Raw genomic sequence first — 19,819 nt, forward strand, 5'->3', positions numbered from 1 at the left:
AACTTGGTACAGCCTAATCATTTAGGTCTAGAATGATGTCTGCCAAGTTTCGTGAAAATCGGTCCAGATTTAGATATAGCTCCCATATATAGTTTCGTCCGATTTCATGTAAATGGTGCACCAAAGTCCCTATATATCATTCGATTTGCACGAAATTTGGCATAACGTAATGAATTAAGCCTAGAGTGATGTCTGCCAAGTTTCGAGAAAATCGGTTCAGATTTAGATATAGCTCCCATATATAGTTTCGTCCGATTTCATGTAAATGGTGCCCCAAAGTCCCTATATATCTTTCGATTTGCACGAAATTTGGCATAACGTACTGAATTGAGCCTAGAATGATGTCTGCCAAGTTTCGTGAAAATCGGTCGTGATTTAGATATAGCTTCCATATATAGTTTCTCCCGATTTTAGGTAAATGGTGCACCAAAGTCCCTATATATCCTTCGATTTGCACGAAATTTGGCATAACGTACTGAAGTGAGCCTAGAGTGATGTCTGCCAAGTTTCAAGAAAATCGGTCCAGATTTCTATATAGCTCCCATATATACTTTCGTCCGATTTCATGTAAATGGTGCGCCAAAGTCCCTATATATCTTTCGATTTGCACGAAATTTGGCATAACGTACTGAATTGAGCCTAGAATGATGTCTGCCAAGTTTTGATAAAATCGGTTCAGATTTAGATATACCTCCCATATATAGTTTCGTCCGATTTCATTTAAATGGTGCCCCAAAGTCCCTATATATCTTTCGATTTGCACGAAATTTGGCATAACGTACTGAATTGAGCCTAGAGTGATGTCTGCAAAGTTTTGATAAAATCGGTTCAGATTTAGATATACCTCCCATATATAGTTTCGTCCGATTTCATTTAAATGGTGCCCCAAAGTCCCTATATATCTTTCGATTTGCACGAAATCGTTCTGAATTAAGCGTAGAGTGATGTCTTCCAAGTTCCGAGAAAATCGGTCCAGATTTAGATATAGCTTCCATATATAGTTTCGTCCGATTTCATGTAAATGATGCACCAAAGTCCCTATATATCTTTCGATTTGCACGACATTTGGCATAACGTACTGAATTGAGCCTAGAATGATGTCTGCCAAGTTTCGTGAAAATCTGTCCTGATTTAGATATAGCTCCCATATATAGTTTCGCCCGATTTTAGGTAAATGGTGCACCAAAGTCCCTATATATCCTTCGATTTGCACGAAATTTGGCATAACGTACTGAATTGAGCCTAGAGTGATGTCTGTCTTGTTTCGTGAAAATCGGTCCAGATTTAGATAGAGCTTCCTTTTATTATAGATTGATTTTAAGTAATTGATGCACCAAGGAACCAATAGGCTGATAGGAACAAAACTTTCTGAAATTAGTATAACCTAACCTGTGACAAGTTTGTTTGAAATCGCCTAATATTTTGATAGAGCTTCCATATATATTTTCGCCCGATTTCAAGTAAATTGGGCATCAAACTCCTCATGTTAGTCAGATTGAAATCAAATTTGTTGATTTACATACTTTATGGATAGATTTTTTTCAAAATATTATTTTAGATTTTTTTTTTAGATTTTAAAAAAATATTTTTGCAAAGAATTTTGATTTATTGTATATATATATATATATATATATTTATGTAAGGATTTCGAAAAAAAAAATATTTTTTAAGGTAGGTAAACTTCAATTCAGCCTGGCTGAATACGTTTTCCTATAGGTAAACTGCAATTCAGCCTGGCTGAATAAGTTTTCCTATAAACTTCAATTCAGCCTGGCTGAATAGGTTTTCCTATACGTAAACATCAATTCAGCCTGGCTGAATAGGTTTTCCTATACGTAAACATCAATTCAGCCTGGCTGAATAAGTTTTCCTATAGCTGAACTTCAATCCAGCCTGGCTGAATAACTTTTCCTGCATGAATATGAATACAATCTGTTTGAAACTTATAGAAAATCTTCAATTCAGCCTGGCTGAATAAGATTTCCTGTAGGAATTCTTAAATTCGGCATTATTCAATAAGGTTTCCAGTACAAAAACTTCAAGCTGTATATAAAAATCGTTATTTCTACTCAGCTGAATAAGGTTTAATATGGGAAATCTTCAATTCAGCTCAGCTGAAAAAGATTTTTTATGTAAAATCATCAAATCTTCTCAGCTGAATAGGGCTTAATATGGAAAATCTTTAATTCAGCTCAGCTGAATAAGATTTGCAGTGGAAAATCATAAATTCTGCTTAAATGAATAAGGTTTCCTATGGAAAATATGCAATTCAGGCCGCATGAATAAGCTTTCCTGTAGGATAATTGCAATTCAGCATTGCTGAATAGGATTTTCCAATGGAATATCTTCAATTTAGGCCACAGCTGAATAGGGTTTAATATGGTAAATCTTCAATTCAGCTGAGAAATCTTCAAATCAGCTCAGCTGAAAAAAGTTTCCTATGTAAAATCATTAATACTTCTCAGCTGAATGAGGTTTAATATGGGGAAAATCATCAATTCTGCTTAAATGAATAATATGCTTTCCAGTAGGATATCTGCAATTCAGCTCAGCTTAATAAGGTTTCCTATGGAAAATATGCAATTCAGGCCAGCTGAATAAAACTTCCTCTACGATATCTGCAATTCAGCATTGCTGAATAGGGTTTCCAATGGAAAATCTTCAATTTAGCTCAATCTTTTAATTCAATTGTTTCCCTAACTATGTAAATAAATGTATAAATATTTGAGCTCAAACATAAAACCATGTGGTTCGTATTGTCAATAGTTGACTGACTGGAAGGTTGGTTGGTTTCCCCCCATTTTTTTGTACCGAGCACTTATTTATGTTTTGGTGCCCGTCTGTCCGTCCACCCACCCTGCACTTGATAAATTCACAAATTTTTTGTTTTTATGTTGTCGCCAAATGTCTTCGACACGACATGACCCTTTTATTGTTGATTTAGTAACAAAGTGTAACACAATAAACGCTTATCACGCTAACTTCTTTACTTCTTCTACTTATCAACCTCTTCGCCTGTTCATGCACCTCTTTTTGTACATTAATTTTTTTCATATCTAATATAATATATTACTTTTTACTGCCCAATCACATTTGTTTCGAAAGAAATTTTGATTTTAAAACGATTGCGATTAAGAGGTGAGGTGTGTGTTTTGCTTCTCTGACGTTTCTCTTTTCTCAAGGCGAAAAGATTAGCAGAGATAATATTTTGTAGATTTTTTCATTTTTGCATCGTAAACGTGCGAACGAATTTTATATTGGATATTTAATTTATTGTTTTATTTATTGGTCACAATTCATTATTATTTGCAGAATTTTTTTGACACAAGAAAAGATTACAAAGAGTCATTAGAGATTAGGAAGAGAGAGAGAGCGAATAAATTCATAAGAAAGAGAGGGGTTTAGTGTATGAAGGTTTGTCGTTGTTGCTTTTTTGGATTATGAAGTGCCGTTAATGATTAATGGGGGATTTTATGAAGCACAGTGGGACTTTGATGTAATAATTATATTTTTAATTTTTTTTTTTTGAAAATTTTAATCTGAAAAAATTGTTGTTTTTATTATTATTATATTTTTTTTTTGATAACAATAAAACATTGTTGTTGCTGTTCTTTGTTTGTTTTTTTTTTTTTTAATTTTTGTTGATTATTTTTTTATTTTTATTTTTTAATGCACATAAGTTTATTTTATTATCAGTTGTAGTTGATGCAAATTTTTTAATTTCGCTCACAATTGCAGCGACAAAGCATGGCTTTGTTGATGTTGTTGTTGCCGTTGGCTTTTTGTACAAATAAACTTTGATATTTCTTATCGCAGAAAAATAAGAAGACTAAAAAAATATATTCAAAACAATGCAAAAAGCATGGAACTATTATTATTTGTTTATTTTTTTTATTGGCTTTCAGTTTTCCCTAAAATTTGGTAGAATTTTTAGTAAATTTAAAAATTTTTTTTTCATCAAAAATTGGTCAAAATTATTTTGGTAAAGGTTCGACAATTATTTTTTAAAAATGTTGACCATTTTTCCCCCTAAAATTTTACAAAAAATTGGTCGAAAATTTTAATTGCCTTTTTCCAAAATTTGGAAGATTTTTTTGGTTATCTGTGCTGTATTTGTACAGATTGAGGAAATCGTAAGGCCCTCATCAATCCTAGAAAAAATCATGAAGCCTTCATCTATACTAGAAAAAGACTCTGAGGTAGTCATCTATTCTAGAAAAAGGCTCTGAGGTAGTCATCTATTCTAGAAGAACGCCAAAGGCCATCATCTATTCTGGAAGAAGTCCTAAGGCCTTCAATTTTTCTAGAAAAAGACCACAGGTCTTCATCTATTCAAGAAGAACATCTGAGAACTTCATATATTCTAGAAGAACATCTGAGAACTTCATCTATTCTAGAAGAACATCTGAGAACTTCATTTATTCTAGAAGAAGAGCCCTTAATCTATGCTAGAAGGAGACCTGAGGCCTTCATCTGTTGTAGAAAAAAGACCTGAGACCTTCATCTATTCTAGAAGAATACTTGGGGCCTTCATCTATTCTAGAAGAAGACCTGAGACCTTCATATATTCTAGAAGAAGACCTCAGGCCTTCATCTATTCCAGAAGAACATCTGAGGCCTTCATATATTTTAGAATAAGGTCTAAGGCCTTAATATATGCTAGAAGAAGACCTGATTCCTTCATCTGTTGTGGAAAAATACCTGAAACATTAATGTATTCTAGAAGAAGACCTGTTGTAGAAGAAGATCTGAGGCCTTCATTTATTCTAGAAGAATACTTAAGGCCTTCGTCTGTTGTAGAAGAAGATCTGAGGTCTTCATTTATTCTAGAAGAATACTTAAGGCCTTCATCTGTTGTAGAAGAAGATCTGAGTTCTTCATTTATTCTAGAAGAATACTTGAGGCCTTCATCTGTTCTAGAAGAATACCTGAGACCTTTCTCTCTTCTAGAAAAATACCTAAGAAGTTGGTCTATTCTAGATACCTTCATACCTTCATCTATTCTAGAAGACCTGAGGCCTTCATTTTTTCTAGAAGCAGACTTGAGGCCTTCATTTATTCTAGAAGCAGACTTGAGGCCTTCATCTATTGTAGAAGAATACCTGAGGCCTTCATCTCTTCTAAAAAAAGACTTCATCTTTTCCAGAAAAAGACATGAGTCCTTCATATATTCTAGAACAACCCCTAAGAACTTCATATATTCCAGAGAAATTCCTTAGGCCTTCATATAATCTAAAAGAAAAGGAGAGGCCTCCATCTATTCCAAAAGAAGACTTGAGACCTTCATATTTTCTAGAAGAAGCCCTATGGCCTTCTTACACTCTAGAAGAAGGCCTTCATTTACCTCTTCTAGAAAATTACCTGAGACCTTAATCTATTCAAGAAAAATATCTTCATATACTGTAAAGGAAAAACTGAAGTCTTCATCTATTCTAGAAGAAGATCTGAGACCTACTTATATTCTATAAGATTTCCTAAGGCCTTCATCTATTTTAAAAGAAGACCTAAAGCATTTATCTATGCTAAGAGGTGCTGGGACCTTTTTTTACTCTAGTTGAATACCATTAAACCTGGAGGAAGACCGGAGGCCATTATTTATTTTAAAAGAAATCATGAGGCTTTCATATTTTCTAGAAAAAAATACTTGAGTTCATCATATCTTGTAAGAAAAGACCTCAGTCCTTTATCTGCCCTAGAAAAAGATTTTGACCTTAATCTCTTCTAATACCAGGCTTGTGGCTTGTGGCCTTCATCTGTTGTTATAGATGGCATATAAGACCTGAAGAAGTTTTTAATTTGAAACTAAAAAACCTTTTGAAGGCCCCCACAATTTAAATGATCTTTAGGATGGCCCGAAGACCTTCCCGAGTTTCATTTTAAACTTTAGAAAATCTTCCGTAGAAATTTAAGCTATGAACTATTTTTCCCCCTCTGATCCAATAATTAATTTCATCTTTCCTTTTTCACCTCTCTCTTTTGCAGTTGGAACATGGCAAAAACTACAACAACGATATGGAGGAACGTTTCCGTTTCAAAATCTTCACCGAAAATCGTCACAAAATTGCCAAACACAATCAATTGTATGCCATGGGCAAGGTAACCTACAAGCTGGGCTTGAACAAATATGCCGATATGTTGCATCATGAATTCAAAGAAACCATGAATGGCTACAATCACACCATGCGTCAGGCATTGCGGTAGGTCAAAATAGACATTTTTTATAATTAAAAAAAATTAAATTAATTTTTTCAATTTTTCCTTACAGTGCACAAGGTTATGTTGGCATGACTTATATCCCACCGGCCCATGTCACTGTACCCAAAACTGTTGATTGGCGTCAAAAGGGTGCTGTCACCCCTGTCAAGGATCAAGGTCATTGCGGTTCATGCTGGTCTTTTTCCGCAACTGGTGCCTTGGAGGGACAACATTTCCGTAAAACCGGTGTCTTGGTCTCGTTGAGTGAACAAAATTTGGTCGATTGCTCAACGAAATATGGCAACAACGGCTGCAATGGTGGCCTTATGGATAATGCCTTCCGTTACATTAAGGATAATGGTGGCATTGACACCGAAAAGGCCTATCCCTATGAAGGTATTGATGATTCCTGCCATTTCGATAAGAATGCTGTTGGTGCCACCGATACCGGTTTTGTTGACATTCCCGAGGGTGATGAAGAGAAAATGATGGCAGCTGTTGCCACAATTGGCCCTGTCTCCGTGGCCATTGATGCCTCACACGAATCATTCCAATTCTATAGTGAGGGCGTTTACAATGAACCCGCCTGTGATTCGCAGCAATTGGATCATGGTGTTTTGGTTGTCGGCTATGGTACCGATGAAAATGGCCAAGATTATTGGTTGGTCAAGAACTCATGGGGTACCACCTGGGGTGATAAGGGTTTCATTAAGATGGCACGTAATCAACAGAATCAGTGTGGTATTGCCACTGCCTCTAGTTATCCTACTGTCTAAACGAACGAATTTTAAAATATATCCATTTTTTGATTTTTTCATTTAATTTTTAATTTCATTTTCTTATTTGTGTTTTTTGTGTTTATTCAGCTTTTCTTTTGTCCATTATTACTTTTATTTTTCTTATTTGTATGCAATAAAAAGGGAATTATATAACTAATTTGTAACGAAACACCACAATATATACATACTTAACTCTTATACATACATACATTTATATATACTGAAAAAATATGAGCTTTAAATTTATTTAAGCATTTAATATAAAATCTCTTGTTTATAAAAGGGCGGAATTGTGAAACCCACTAGAGTGTGTTTTGAAAGGTAACAAATACCACCACGTTGCCCATCTCTTCAGCTAGGGTTTCATTTAAATCTACATCATCCAAGGGTGGTTACCAACTCCACCATAATCATCCGTTGAATAATATATATGTTAAACTTATTGTCACACAAACACACTGTATGTTATAAATAAAATAATTTAATCAAACAAGTAAATAAATTGTGTTTCAGCATTTTTTTGCGAATTGCTATGTCTTTGTTAAGAATAGTAAATGTGCTAGGTTCCGCTGGCTGGCCCACACAAGGTAATTCCTCGAGAAACCTACTTCTTGAAGAAAATACTGAGAACTTTTTCTGTTTTAAAAAAATACCTTGAGGCTTTCATCTATTCCAGAAGAAGATTCGGAGGCCTTTATCTATTCTAGAACAAGACCTGAGGCCTTGATATATTCTTGAAGAAGACCCTGAGGCCTTCATCTATTCATAAAGAAGACCTGAGACCTTCATCTATTTTTGAAGAAGAACCTGAGGCCTTCATCTATTCTTGAAGAAGAACCTGAGGCTTTCATCTATTCTTGAAGAAGAACCTGAGGCCTTCATCTATTCATAGAGAAGACCCTGAAGCCTTCATCTATTCAAGAATATATAAAGACCTGAGGCCTTGATATATTCTTGAAGAATACCCAGATGACTTCATCTATTCGTAAAGAAGACCTGAAGACTTCATCGATTCTTGAAGAAGACCCGGAATCCTTCATCTAATCATAAAGAGGACCTGAGGCCTTGATCAATTCTAGAACAAGACCTGAGGCCTTGATCTATTCTAGAACAAGACCTGAGGCCTTGATCTATTCTAGAACAAGACCTGAGGCCTTGATCTATTCTAGAACAAGACCTGAGGCCTTGATCTATTCTAGAACAAGACCTGGGGCCTTCATCTATTTTAGAACAAGACCTAAAAACTTCATCTATTCTAGAACAAGACCTGAGGCCTTCATCTATTCTAGAACAAGACCTGAGCCCTTCATCTATTCTAGAACAAGACCTGAGGCCTTCATCTATTGTAGAACAATACCTAAGGCCTTAATTTATTTTAAAACAATACCTGCGACCTACATCTATTCTAGAACAAAACCTGAGGCCTTCATCTATTCCAAAACAAGACCTGATCTATTCTAGAACAAGAATAAAAAGACTTTAATCTATTCAAGGCCTTAATCTATTTTAAAACAATACCTGAGACCTACATCTATTCTGGAAGAAGACCTGAGGCCTTCATAAATAAGACTTTAATCTATTCAAGAAGACCCTTAGACATACAATTGTTCGGTATACTGATATGGGGAATATTTTAATTCAAAATTTTCGATAACGATTCCTTCTGACTCGACCAGTTCATTGGATCACGATATAGACATAAGGTCACATATATACACCATGTCACACGTAAATCTTTTATAAGTTGTTTTGCTTATTTTTTTATAATTAAATTAATTTTCCAATTGCCTTTAAACAATTAAAACTCGCCTTTTTAAAAAAATGTCTGTCTATTACCGCCAAAATTATTTATAATAAAAGAAAACTAAGAAGAAGCATAACAATGCTCAGCTGACTGTTAACATAACCAATGCTTCTTCTTATTACATGATATGTAGACACGTCGTTTCAAATATGGAAATATGTCGCCATAATAGACGACAAAAGTGATAAAACACCCCCCATTTCCTTCAGGGTTCTTTTGCTAATATATTTTTTCTATATTACATTATTAAATTAATTATCCAATTACTTTTAATCACTTTTTAACAAAATGTCTGTATAATGATCGTAATAAAAGAAAATTAACAAAAGTAAGAAGAAGCATAACCATGCTCAGCTGACTGTTAACACAAACAATGCTTGTTCTTATTACATGAAATGTAGAAAGGAACACTAAAAATGGCAATACTACTGTAAGAACAAACCGTTATCTCATTATTTTTATACATTTTCAGTTTTTGTTGTTGTATTTTGTTCTATACTCCGTTTGCTTTGTGCTAACACTAAATTTTATTCAAAAATATTTATTTGTTAATAAAATATTATGATAAATATTTATGTTTTAAAATTAATTTTAAGATTTTGAAGAACAAATCTCTGGCGTTATCTGGGTTAAATAATGCAGACATGTCGTCATAATAGTCGACAAAAGCGATATAACACCTTACATTTCCTTTGCGATTTGATATATTAAAAATATTATTTAAAAAAATCATAGGGAAAATAATTTTTTCAATATCTAACGGTGTGTAAAAATTACCTTTTTTAGATCGATGAAAACATCATTTGATTGGATCAAAACTGGAGATGTAAACTAAGCATTACACTTTGCATAAACACTAAAAGCTGTTTTGCACAGAACACAATAACAGGCCATTTAAATATTAAGATTGATTTTTCTCTTTTTTTTATTTGAACTTTTTTACATTTTGTGCCTTTTTTACTTTGCAATATTTACACTATTTTGCATTTTCTCATTTACTACTTTTGCACATACAAAACCTTTCTCACAAAGGTATTTGACATTTTGATGTTCTCAGGAGGAAATAACAGGCCATTTTAATATAAAGATTCTCTCTATTTTTTTTTCTTTAAATTTCGCTATATTCATATTTTTTTTGCATTTTCTCTTTTTTTCTTCATTGAAAACTCACATATCACCATTTTTGCATTTTCTCATTTACTACTACTCAACTCGAAGGGGAAACACACACAAAAAAACTTTCTTACAAAGGAATTAGACATTTTGATGTCTCTTTTTTTATTATGAACTTCTAAAAAAGGATGAGAACACAACTACAACAAGAGAGAGTTTATCTCTCCTTAAAACTTTCCCGCGCAAATGCTGAAAGCTTTAATGCACACAATGCAACTAAGAGGGAATTTTCTTTCGTTAACACTCACACACGCTCACTCGCGACTCTTGAATAAGAAATTTATCAATTTTAGCAAATAAAACACAATTCCAATTGGAAAAACACTTCACAAATGCAAAACAAAGACTTATTTATTGGATTCATAAACTTTTCTTTCAATTTCCTTAGGATTTTCCGACACAAAACACAAAATAATCAAGAGCAATTTCAAGAGCGACCGTTTTCGAAGACTGCGACGATAGAACTGATTTGTAGGAGAGACTATTTCGTTAAGGAAGCTTAGAGAGGATCTTCGTCAAATTAGAATTTTGTGCAAAAAGGATGACTATATGCAGGCAATAAGTACCAAAAAAAGGAATATGAAATATATGTATACATTTTCTTAGCAGAGTTTCCGTTGTATACTAATTTATAAGAGATGATGTAGAAAATGGGTTAACGAGGGGATCAATATTAAAAAAGATGTGCCCTGAAGAAAATGTGGTGAATGCTCCATTATTTATTATTATCATAATATTTTATTAACAAATAAATATAGAACAAAGTACAACAACAAAAAATTAAAATTATATAAATTTACTGAGATAACGGGTTTTTCTTACCATTTTTGGTGTTCTTTTCAAAGGACGTTGGCGCTACAACAACTGTCTACAGATCATGCAATAAGAAGAAGCATTGTTTGTGTTAACAGTTAGCTGAGCATGGTTATGCTTCTTCTTACTTTCGTTAATTTTCTTTTATTACGAATAATTTTGGCGCCATTAGGCAGACTTTTTGTTGAAAAGTGTTTAAATTTAATTAAATAATTAATTTAAGTAATTGGCGAAGAAAAATATGAGCAAAATATATTATAAAATATGTACTAGTGACACGGTCTACATTGGTGGCATTGTGTCAATTGTGAGACCATGTCCCTAGTTCATTCGCAATGACAAGCATATGTTAAATGTCAATACATAGTAAAACGCATTGTATTGGGTATATAGTTGTAGAGTAGTCTGGTGACAATAGTATGTCAGTAGTGATTTACTATGGACATTTCCTATAGGGGTGTGAAAGAAAGAAATTATCCTCTTTGTTTAATTGTGTGTAATAAAGCTTGCCATTTTCGCGGGAAATATTAAAAAGGGATTTATTCTGTTGTTGACCTGTTTTCCCCTTCACATGTTCAGTAGTAATTAATAAAAAAAATATATAATTGCGCGTCCGGTTCCTTTGCTAGAACGATATTGTAATTCCGGTTCCGAATGAAAATAAAATGTTAAAAATTGATAACATAAATCTGTTAAATGTTTACCTCTGTTAATGGACTGTATAAATAACGACAGGTATGTACCCTCAGCCTACGAAATTACACACAGGTATTATTGTTTTTATTGGGAGATACCTAAGAGCGTAGAACGGTGGTTCCTATCTTCGAACTTGATCTAGGTTTGACAAAAATGATAATTTGCAAAATTTGAATCAAATCGCATATTCAATTCGCTTGATATTAAATTAAAGAGATTTAAACATGTTGACCCTGGGTGGGTGGTACAAGAAGCAGTGGGCCGATGTCCTTTCGGACATAATCCACACAGACGCGGATATTTTAAAGAATATTTTTTAGACATCCTCAGAAGGTCTAGATTTTTTTAAAGGTCAATATAAAAAATTTATTTTATCGATTCTTTTATTGTGCTTTATTTTGTAAATCTTATTGTTTTTTTACAAAATAAAAACTAAAGCAATTTTTATTAAGTCTATTGTATAAATAAAAATAAGTTATGTATACATACTATGTACTCAAAAAATTTGTGCGTTCGAACGTAGGACTAGTTCTATAAATCAAAACAAAAACTGGACCAAAAAATTTTAACTCTAAAAATTAAAAAAATATATAGCCACTAAAAATAATTGAAGTTTTCATTCTGTTGACTGGGCCGAAAACATAAAAAAAGTAATTCTAAAAAAAAATATGATAGCCACTATTAAGCGTTGATGTTTAAAAAAACATTTTTTTTATCCTTCAAATTTAATCGCTTTTTGCCACAGGACGACATGCAATCATACACACTGGATACAATCCTTTGGGTAAATTCTTTTGCTTGGTCATTTTTATAATGCGATAGCCAGCCTCTTTAAGGAATTTTTCATATTCACTCAGCGGTCTAGTCACCGAAGAATCTCCATCATCTATGTCCGTTTTATTCGATGATGTTACATTCTCTTTCATAACAAACAGCCCACCATCAGCGAGACCGATTTTGATACGTTTGAAAAACTTCAGCAAATCTTCATCGGTCAAATGACCCAAAACCCATTGTGACCATACCACATGATATTTCTGTGGTGTGGGTATAAACTGTTGCAATCCCACATTATAGATTTCTCCCAAACGTTTGGGATAACCAAGTGTAGAACCCATATCCGTTACACAATAATCTCTTGCCTTCTCAGCAAATGTGGGATCCTGTTCAACAAGATCGACTTTTTCGAATAGAGGCATTAGGAGATTTTTTGTCACCCGACCAATACCAGCACCACAGTCTAAGGCATATTTTTTCTGCATATCTTTAATTTTCAATTCACGCAGGAAGCTGGTGGATCCTTGTATGTCAACGGCATTGATATAGCCCAAGCCGCCAAGCATACCATTCACCGTGGGAGGAACTTCTGACCAGTATTTTTGTGCTTTAACATAAAATTCCTGTTTTGGATCTTCTCTAACATTGTTTTCGCTATTTATTGCCAATAGTGTGGAATCTTGTGCGTGTGTTTCCTGAAATTCTTCCATTGTGAGAGATTTGTGAGGAATATACAGGATCTAAGGGAATTTAAATATATTGAATGTAAATCTGCAATGTTTATTTAAAAATATAGTACCTAAGTCTTCTTTCAGTTAATTTTTATTAGAATTTAAACGATTATTTTAACTTCTGAATTGTGTTTTTGATGCAAAAACACATTTTTGTAAAATGCCAAAGTGATTTTGTTTAATTTAGCTATTCACGGGGTGAACTAATGAACTAGTAAACATGCCAAATGCCAAAATGGAATAGGTATCTAACAATCGATAAATGACTAATCGTTGTGTTCTAAGATAAACAAGAATAAAATGCTAATTGTATTGATATATTAAAGAAAATTTATTAAATTTAGTATTATTAACGATTAAATTATTGTATTTAAGCTATTTTATTAATAATTTGTAAATAAAATTCCATTTTGGTGACCATTAATAAATCGATTATTGGGTATATGCCTTGCCTCGATAAGTCCCAAAGTCGATTGCTGGTACCCTATCATTGCCTTGTTTTCTCTTTCTACTGCCGTCAAAAAAAGCGACGTGTGTTGCTCGAATTTTTGCAGTAAATTTATTAAAAAAAACCCAGCCAACTCCAAGGAAACTAGCAAAATGATGAACTCTCCACCAGTTTTTATAGACTTGTCCATGGACGAGCAGGTATGTATACCATTAGGACACCAGGAAACATGCAAAATACAAGTTTAAGGAAATTTGCAAATGCTGGCCGTTTTGAGGTTATGTTGTGTTTTGTATGTGACGGGTTGATGAACAGACGACGACAATTTTTTTTTGTGTGGCATTTATGAATAATAATGACATTTACCCCCTTTTTGCCATAGGTCCAAGAATTGAGAAAATATTTTAAGAATTTGGGCGCCGAAATCTCCTCGGAAAAATCCAGCAAAGGTGTTGAAGATGATTTACACAAAATCATTGGTGTTTGTGATGTTTGCTTCAAGGATGGAGATCCAGCACAAATTGATTGCATTCTCAACAGCATTGTGTCCATTATGATTACCGTAAGTATTTGGAAATTAAACAAAGCCAGATAAATAATATTTTCTTTTTCGTAGATTTCCTTGGATCGTGGAGAAAACATTATTTTGGCATACTGCGAAAAAATGACCAAGGCCCCCAATGTTGCCTTGACCAAGGTGTGTCTGCAATCACTGTGGCGTTTGTTCAACAATTTGGACACATCATCGCCATTGCGCTACCATGTCTATTATCATTTGGTCCAAGTTGCCAAACAATGCGATCAAGTTATGGAGGTGTTCAGCGGTGTTGAACAAGTCAAATCCCAATTTGCCAATTGCCCACCCTCAGCCGAACAAATGCAAAAATTATACCGCCTGCTTCACGATGTTACAAAAGACACAAACATGGAAGTTTCAGCCAAGGTAATGATTGAACTTTTGGGCACCTATACCTCGGATAATGCCTGTGTCGCCCGTGAAGATGCCATGAAATGTATTGTCACCGCTTTGGCTGATCCCAACACATTCCTTTTGGATCCCTTGTTGGCCTTGAAACCTGTACGCTTCCTGGAGGGTGATTTAATACACGATTTGTTGTCGATTTTTGTTTCGGAAAAGTTGCCAGCCTATATTCAATTCTATGAGGACCACAAGGAATTCGTTACCTCTCAGGGCCTTAACCACGAACAGAATATGAAGAAAATGCGTTTGTTGACCTTCATGCAATTGGCTGAAAGTAATCCCGAAATGAGTTTCGATACCCTTACCAAGGAATTGCAAATCACCGAAGATGAAGTTGAGCCTTTTGTTATTGAGGTATTGAAGACAAAATTGGTTAGGGCTCGCCTTGATCAAGCCAATCGTAAAGTACACATTTCCTCCACTATGCATCGTACATTTGGTGCACCACAATGGGAACAATTGCGTGATCTTTTGCATGCCTGGAAGGATAATTTGAGTGCTGTGCGTGAGGGTCTAACACAGGTGTCGGCAGTACAATTGGATTTAGCTAGAAGTCAAAAATTGGTCCATTAGAAGAGCAAATACCAACTACCCATAAGCATTAACATCAATCAAATCCACTAAAGAATAACAACAGCAACAACAAGATAAAACGTGTTTAAATTTTTTTTGTATGACGGTATAATATATTTTATTTAAAAAAAATGATAAAAACTAATAAATTATGGAAACCCCATTTTTTTTAAATATTGGGTGTTTTTCCATGATCAAACACCATCATTAGCGTTTGGAATGTTTTTGTTCGGGCTTAAGTTTAGGTTTTTGAGATTACTTAAAAATATTGAGGTGGAGTGTTTAAAGTTCCTCATGAACTTTCATGTGTTGACGTTCCTTTTCCTTGGGATATGCCCAAAAATAGGAAGGGAACCCCTTGACATCTCTTTCTCTTTTGACAAAGGCTGAGTAGGACGAGATACAATTGCCAATGAAATGATTTGACATACCCAATATGGCCAAATCTAAATGGGGATTATCCTCGGGCAAACGATAGGCGGTAATGTTCATACGCTGCAAGGCATTGTTCAATTCCGTAATCATGTGATTGGCATCCGAAGCCACAAATATGGAACGTATCTCATTTTTGGGATGATCCTGCTTGACATTTTTAATCAATCGTTTTATTTGACGTATTATATGCTCCTTGGGTGGCATACAAAGTTCCGGATATAAATTGCCCTTTTCATTATTATAACCCAAACATTGTGGTGAGGCAAATAGCTGTTGAGTATCACGTATGTGTTCACAGGCCCTCACCCAATCGATGCCATTACGTAGATGTATACCCAAAAAGGCACCCTTTGGTAGGGTGTTTTTAATAAATTTAGTGGCTGCTTCACGCATCTTTTTATTCCATTTCAAGTATTCGTGTATATCGCGATTTTCCTTTTGCACTGGAAAACTGGCGGGTGCTCCTGTAAAAGCTATCACAGGCCATTTGGCGGGTGGATATTTTTCATTCCACCTTTCGGGCATATTACTATGATGTACATCGAAATGTAGAGGGCCATAAAATTCCGATTCCACAAAATCGATGTCATATGTATCCCAAAACGGACCAAAAGGATTACCTTCCTTGGCATGACAACCGGGTTTAATATCCGCTACTTTATTGGCGAAACTTTTACGTTCCATATAACAGAATGATATACGTTTAGCCTCCGGCCAAATTGTGGGTGCCAATTCGTCCATAAAATCAGCCATAAGTATGACACGATGATAGGCCTGCAGGGCTTCCACATCGAAATAATTATCAAATGGTACTTGTATTGAACGCATTTCTCCCTTGCGATATTCAACCCATGGTGGGAGGATGAGGGTGCGATTTAAGGCTTTGGAAAAGGCCAAGGCGCCAATAAAATGATCGGCTTGGTTGCCAAAACGACCTAGAACAATTACTTACGTAGAAGTGGTTTAAAGAATGTATTTTATATGATATTACATACCCATGCATGGACAATATGCTATGTAGCCATTTGGATCTGCTTCCAGAGCAGTAATCCCACCGGTTAGCAGGAAAATTGCGATAAATGGCACAAGCATTTTTGTGGCTTCTCTTCAATTGGGAACCCTTTTTTTCTAATTATTTACACTCTCTCTTTAATTCTTTTCAATGTGAATCTATCACCAAATTAGATGAGAATATTATCCTGCATTTTATTTGTTTAATAATCTTTGAATTTGTTTATTTATTTTAAGTTTAATTTGCCAACAAAATTAATGAATGAGTTGCTCTTGTTCTACTTTGCCGGTTGTCAAATGCCTGACATTCACAATGCATTGATTACATAGTGGGGGCTTCACATGATATCATTTACATTAACGATAAATGGATAACAACAGTTAGCCGTTTGATATGTCATATAAACAAATTCAATTGAGAGAATTATGAGTATAATTAGTACAGTTATAAACCACACACAAAAAACTCCCACTCTTTCCGTTATGGTATCCCTCTCTCTCTAAAAAACGAAGAATGTGTGAGAGAGCCATAAGATGTATTTTCACAATGCCGGTAAAACGATAACATTTGTTATCGATAACATAAATAACAGATGTCTCTCACATCACGCCTCTCTGACAACAGTCAACAGTCATTTGAGTGTTTTTTTTTCGGTGTGAGCCACCAAACCATCTGTGGTTGAATTGTAACGTGGACGATTGATTTTTAATTGTATAGCTGCTCCTGTTTAACGTTTTTGAAATGGCCAAACGTCAACAGCCTCTGTGGCAACCACCAACTGCCGGTGAATCTCCCAAATTACGTTTATACAATAGTTTGACAAGGCAAAAGGAGGAATTTGTGCCCCTGGATGGCAACAATGTTACCTGGTATAGCTGTGGCCCCACTGTCTATGATGCCTCCCACATGGGGCATGCACGGTAAGGAATTTTTGTTAAATGATTTTGGGAAAAATGAATTCTAATTGGAATCTATTGGTTGGTGTATGTTCTAGTTCCTACATCTCATTTGATATCTTGAGACGTGTCTTGTCCGATTACTTTGGCTACAACATTCATTATGTTATGAACATCACCGACATTGATGATAAGATAATAAAACGGGCAAGGCAAAATCACTTGTATGAGGTGTATGCCAAAAAAGCCACGACATCTCCGCTGGAGCAACTGCTGGCAGATCAAAGTGTGGTTTTGGAACAATTCAAAAATACTTGTGCCAAAAATACCGATCCCGATAAAAAGATTATGTTGGATAAACAATATGAACGCTTGAATAATGCTGTGGAGTTGTTGGCCAAGGCTGTGGCTTCGGGTAACCAGGAAGAAATTACCAAGGCTCGTGATTTTTATCTCGCCGAGGCCAAGGATCCCATTTCGGATTGGTTGGACAAAAATGAAGGTTCCACAATAAATGATAATGCCATTTTTGAATCACTGCCACGTTACTGGGAGGATCAGTTCCACAAGGATATGCAGGCATTGAATGTGAGTCCAAGAATCCTTTTTCTATATAATATAAATATTTATTAACTTTGATTTTTAGATCCTTCCTCCAGATGTCCTCACCCGCGTCTCCGAATATGTACCCCAAATCATTGCCTTTATACAACGCATCATTGACAATGGTCTGGCCTATGCTGCCAATGGATCGGTATATTTCAGTGTCAATGCCTTTGATGCCAAGGAAAAGCATTTCTATGCCAAATTGGTGCCCGAGGCCTATGGTGACACAAAGTCCCTGCAAGAGGGTGAAGGTGATCTGTCATTGGGCGAAGAACGTCTCACCGAAAAAAGATCACCCAATGATTTTGCCTTGTGGAAAGCGAGTAAGGCTGGTGAACCCTGGTGGGATAGTCCATGGGGTAAAGGACGTCCCGGTTGGCATATTGAATGTTCCGCCATGGCTTCAGATATATTCGGGCCACAATTTGACATACATACAGGTGGTGTGGATCTTAAATTCCCTCATCATGACAATGAATTGGCACAATCTGAGGCTGCCTTTGATGAGGCAGAATGGGTGAAATATTTCCTGCATACAGGACATCTGACAATTGCGGGATGTAAAATGTCAAAGTCGTTGAAAAACTTTATTACAATCCAACAGGCTTTGCAAAAGCACACGGCATGTCAATTGCGTTTGGCATTTTTATTGCATTCGTGGAAGGATACTTTGGACTACTCGGATAATACCATGGATATGGCAATACAATATGAAAAGTTCTTGAATGTAAGTGAAGAAATTTCGATATATTTCAAATAGCAATTTAATTTGCATTTTTTCTATAGGAATTCTTCCTTAATGTTAAAGACTTGACCCGCCATGTGACTTCCAGTGAACCACGTAAACAATTTGATGCCTGGTCGGAAGTTGAAGCTGGTCTTCAAAAGAAATTCAATGAAGTAAGGAGTGCGGTACACAATGCCTTGTGTGGTAAGAAAGGAATTCTTCAAAAAAAAAACCCTTTTTTTAATAAAAATTGTTGTTTTCTTTTTCAGATAACGTTGATACCCGTAGTGCCTTGGATGCTGTCCGAGATTTGGTAACAGCTGCCAATATCTACATTCGCGACAACAAAAATCGTTTAAATTCATTATTGCTACGTAAAATTGCCACCTACATTACGGACCTGTTGCGCATCTTCGGTGCAATTAATCAAAAAACTTCACTGGGCTTCCCTGTAGGCGGTGGCTCAACAGAGGGTGCAGGTGCCGATTTGGAATCCACCATATTACCCTATGTTGAAGCAACTGCTGAATTTAGAAATCAAATTCGTGAATTAGCCAAACAACTGAAGGCCACTGATATTTTAAAATTATGTGATGAACTGCGGGATGATGTTCTACCCAATTTGGGTGTACGTTTGGAAGATAAGGAAGGTGGTAAATATGCTGTTAAATTGGTAGACAAGGAGACTCTACTGAAAGAGCGGGAAATGAAGAAATTAGCAGAAGCAGAACGCCAAGCGGAAAAGGAACGTAAGAAGCAGGCAGCAGCTGACGCGGCTGCGGCCAAGGAGGCACAAAAGAAAATCAATCCCAAGGAAATGTTTTTAAAAGAAACCGACAAGTATTCGAAATTTGATGAAAATGTAAGTTCGCCATCCACAAAATTAATTCAAAAAATTAATACATAAATTTTATATCTTTCCAGGGCCTTCCCACTCACGACAAAGAAGGCAAGGAAGTAAGCAAAGGTCAATTGAAGAAATTGCAAAAACTCCAGGCTCAACAAGAAACACGCTACAAGGAATATTTGGCCTCAGTAAATAGTGCTTAATCTCTCTCCGGCCCCCATCCTCTCCTCCCCAATACACCACTTGTGTTTTTGTAATTTTTGTATAAGAAAAATCTTTATGTATTCATTAAAAAAGCTTCATAAAAATAAAACACGTACAACAT

The 19,819-nt window shown here is 35.2% G+C and overlaps 5 protein-coding genes across 5 annotated transcripts; 3 read left to right on the top strand and 2 right to left on the bottom strand.

Annotated features, from left to right (window-relative positions):
* The first annotated feature begins 5,958 nt into the window (after positions 1-5,958).
* On the top strand, positions 5,959-6,976 carry LOC133337234 (cathepsin L). The gene is made up of 2 exons (XM_061545484.1): positions 5,959-6,197; positions 6,266-6,976. The coding sequence occupies exons 1-2, from the start codon at positions 6,013-6,015 to the stop codon at positions 6,969-6,971; spliced, it is 891 nt and encodes a 296-aa protein (XP_061401468.1). The 5' UTR covers positions 5,959-6,012; the 3' UTR covers positions 6,972-6,976.
* Positions 6,977-12,185: 5,209 nt separating this feature from the next.
* On the bottom strand, positions 12,186-12,947 carry LOC133337233 (alpha N-terminal protein methyltransferase 1). The gene has a single exon (XM_061545483.1). It carries the CDS (start codon positions 12,945-12,947, stop codon positions 12,186-12,188), a length of 762 nt encoding a protein of 253 aa, XP_061401467.1.
* Positions 12,948-13,493: 546 nt separating this feature from the next.
* On the top strand, positions 13,494-14,977 carry LOC133337225 (eukaryotic translation initiation factor 3 subunit M). The gene is made up of 3 exons (XM_061545476.1): positions 13,494-13,616; positions 13,799-13,978; positions 14,033-14,977. The coding sequence occupies exons 1-3, from the start codon at positions 13,569-13,571 to the stop codon at positions 14,969-14,971; spliced, it is 1,167 nt and encodes a 388-aa protein (XP_061401460.1). The 5' UTR covers positions 13,494-13,568; the 3' UTR covers positions 14,972-14,977.
* A 276-nt stretch (positions 14,978-15,253) lies between these two features.
* LOC133337227 (GDP-fucose protein O-fucosyltransferase 1) lies at positions 15,254-16,498 on the bottom strand. The gene is made up of 2 exons (XM_061545478.1): positions 16,402-16,498; positions 15,254-16,341 (listed from the first exon to the last, which is right to left on the bottom strand). The coding sequence occupies exons 1-2, from the start codon at positions 16,496-16,498 to the stop codon at positions 15,254-15,256; spliced, it is 1,185 nt and encodes a 394-aa protein (XP_061401462.1).
* Positions 16,499-17,157: 659 nt separating this feature from the next.
* Positions 17,158-19,697, top strand: LOC133337231 (cysteine--tRNA ligase, cytoplasmic). The gene is made up of 6 exons (XM_061545482.1): positions 17,158-17,338; positions 17,413-17,902; positions 17,961-18,647; positions 18,707-18,851; positions 18,917-19,509; positions 19,572-19,697. Exons 1-6 carry the CDS (start codon positions 17,160-17,162, stop codon positions 19,695-19,697), a joined length of 2,220 nt encoding a protein of 739 aa, XP_061401466.1. The 5' UTR covers positions 17,158-17,159.
* The last annotated feature ends 122 nt before the right edge of the window (positions 19,698-19,819 follow it).

The sequence above is a fragment of the Musca vetustissima genome, unplaced genomic scaffold (assembly GCF_032173495.1).
Source record: "Musca vetustissima isolate MV318-11 ecotype Yass unplaced genomic scaffold, APGP_CSIRO_Mvet_v1 utg15442, whole genome shotgun sequence".
NCBI classification, from domain to species: domain Eukaryota; kingdom Metazoa; phylum Arthropoda; class Insecta; order Diptera; family Muscidae; genus Musca; species Musca vetustissima.

Excerpts from the sequence above, each read along its gene's own strand:
- LOC133337234 (XM_061545484.1), top strand. The coding sequence starts at position 6,013 with ATGGAGGAACGTTTCCGTTTCAAAATCTTCACCGAAAATCGTCACAAA. Across the intron at positions 6,198-6,265 it reads ACCATGCGTCAGGCATTGCG|TGCACAAGGTTATGTTGGCA; the intron begins GTAGGTCAAAAT and ends TTTTCCTTACAG.
- LOC133337233 (XM_061545483.1), bottom strand. The coding sequence starts at position 12,947 with ATGGAAGAATTTCAGGAAACACACGCACAAGATTCCACACTATTGGCA.
- LOC133337225 (XM_061545476.1), top strand. The coding sequence starts at position 13,569 with ATGATGAACTCTCCACCAGTTTTTATAGACTTGTCCATGGACGAGCAG. Across the intron at positions 13,617-13,798 it reads ACTTGTCCATGGACGAGCAG|GTCCAAGAATTGAGAAAATA; the intron begins GTATGTATACCA and ends TTTTTGCCATAG. Across the intron at positions 13,979-14,032 it reads TTGTGTCCATTATGATTACC|ATTTCCTTGGATCGTGGAGA; the intron begins GTAAGTATTTGG and ends TCTTTTTCGTAG.
- LOC133337227 (XM_061545478.1), bottom strand. The coding sequence starts at position 16,498 with ATGCTTGTGCCATTTATCGCAATTTTCCTGCTAACCGGTGGGATTACT. Across the intron at positions 16,342-16,401 it reads AGCATATTGTCCATGCATGG|GTCGTTTTGGCAACCAAGCC; the intron begins GTATGTAATATC and ends TAATTGTTCTAG.
- LOC133337231 (XM_061545482.1), top strand. The coding sequence starts at position 17,160 with ATGGCCAAACGTCAACAGCCTCTGTGGCAACCACCAACTGCCGGTGAA. Across the intron at positions 17,903-17,960 it reads AGGATATGCAGGCATTGAAT|ATCCTTCCTCCAGATGTCCT; the intron begins GTGAGTCCAAGA and ends TTTGATTTTTAG. Across the intron at positions 18,852-18,916 it reads GGTACACAATGCCTTGTGTG|ATAACGTTGATACCCGTAGT; the intron begins GTAAGAAAGGAA and ends TTTCTTTTTCAG.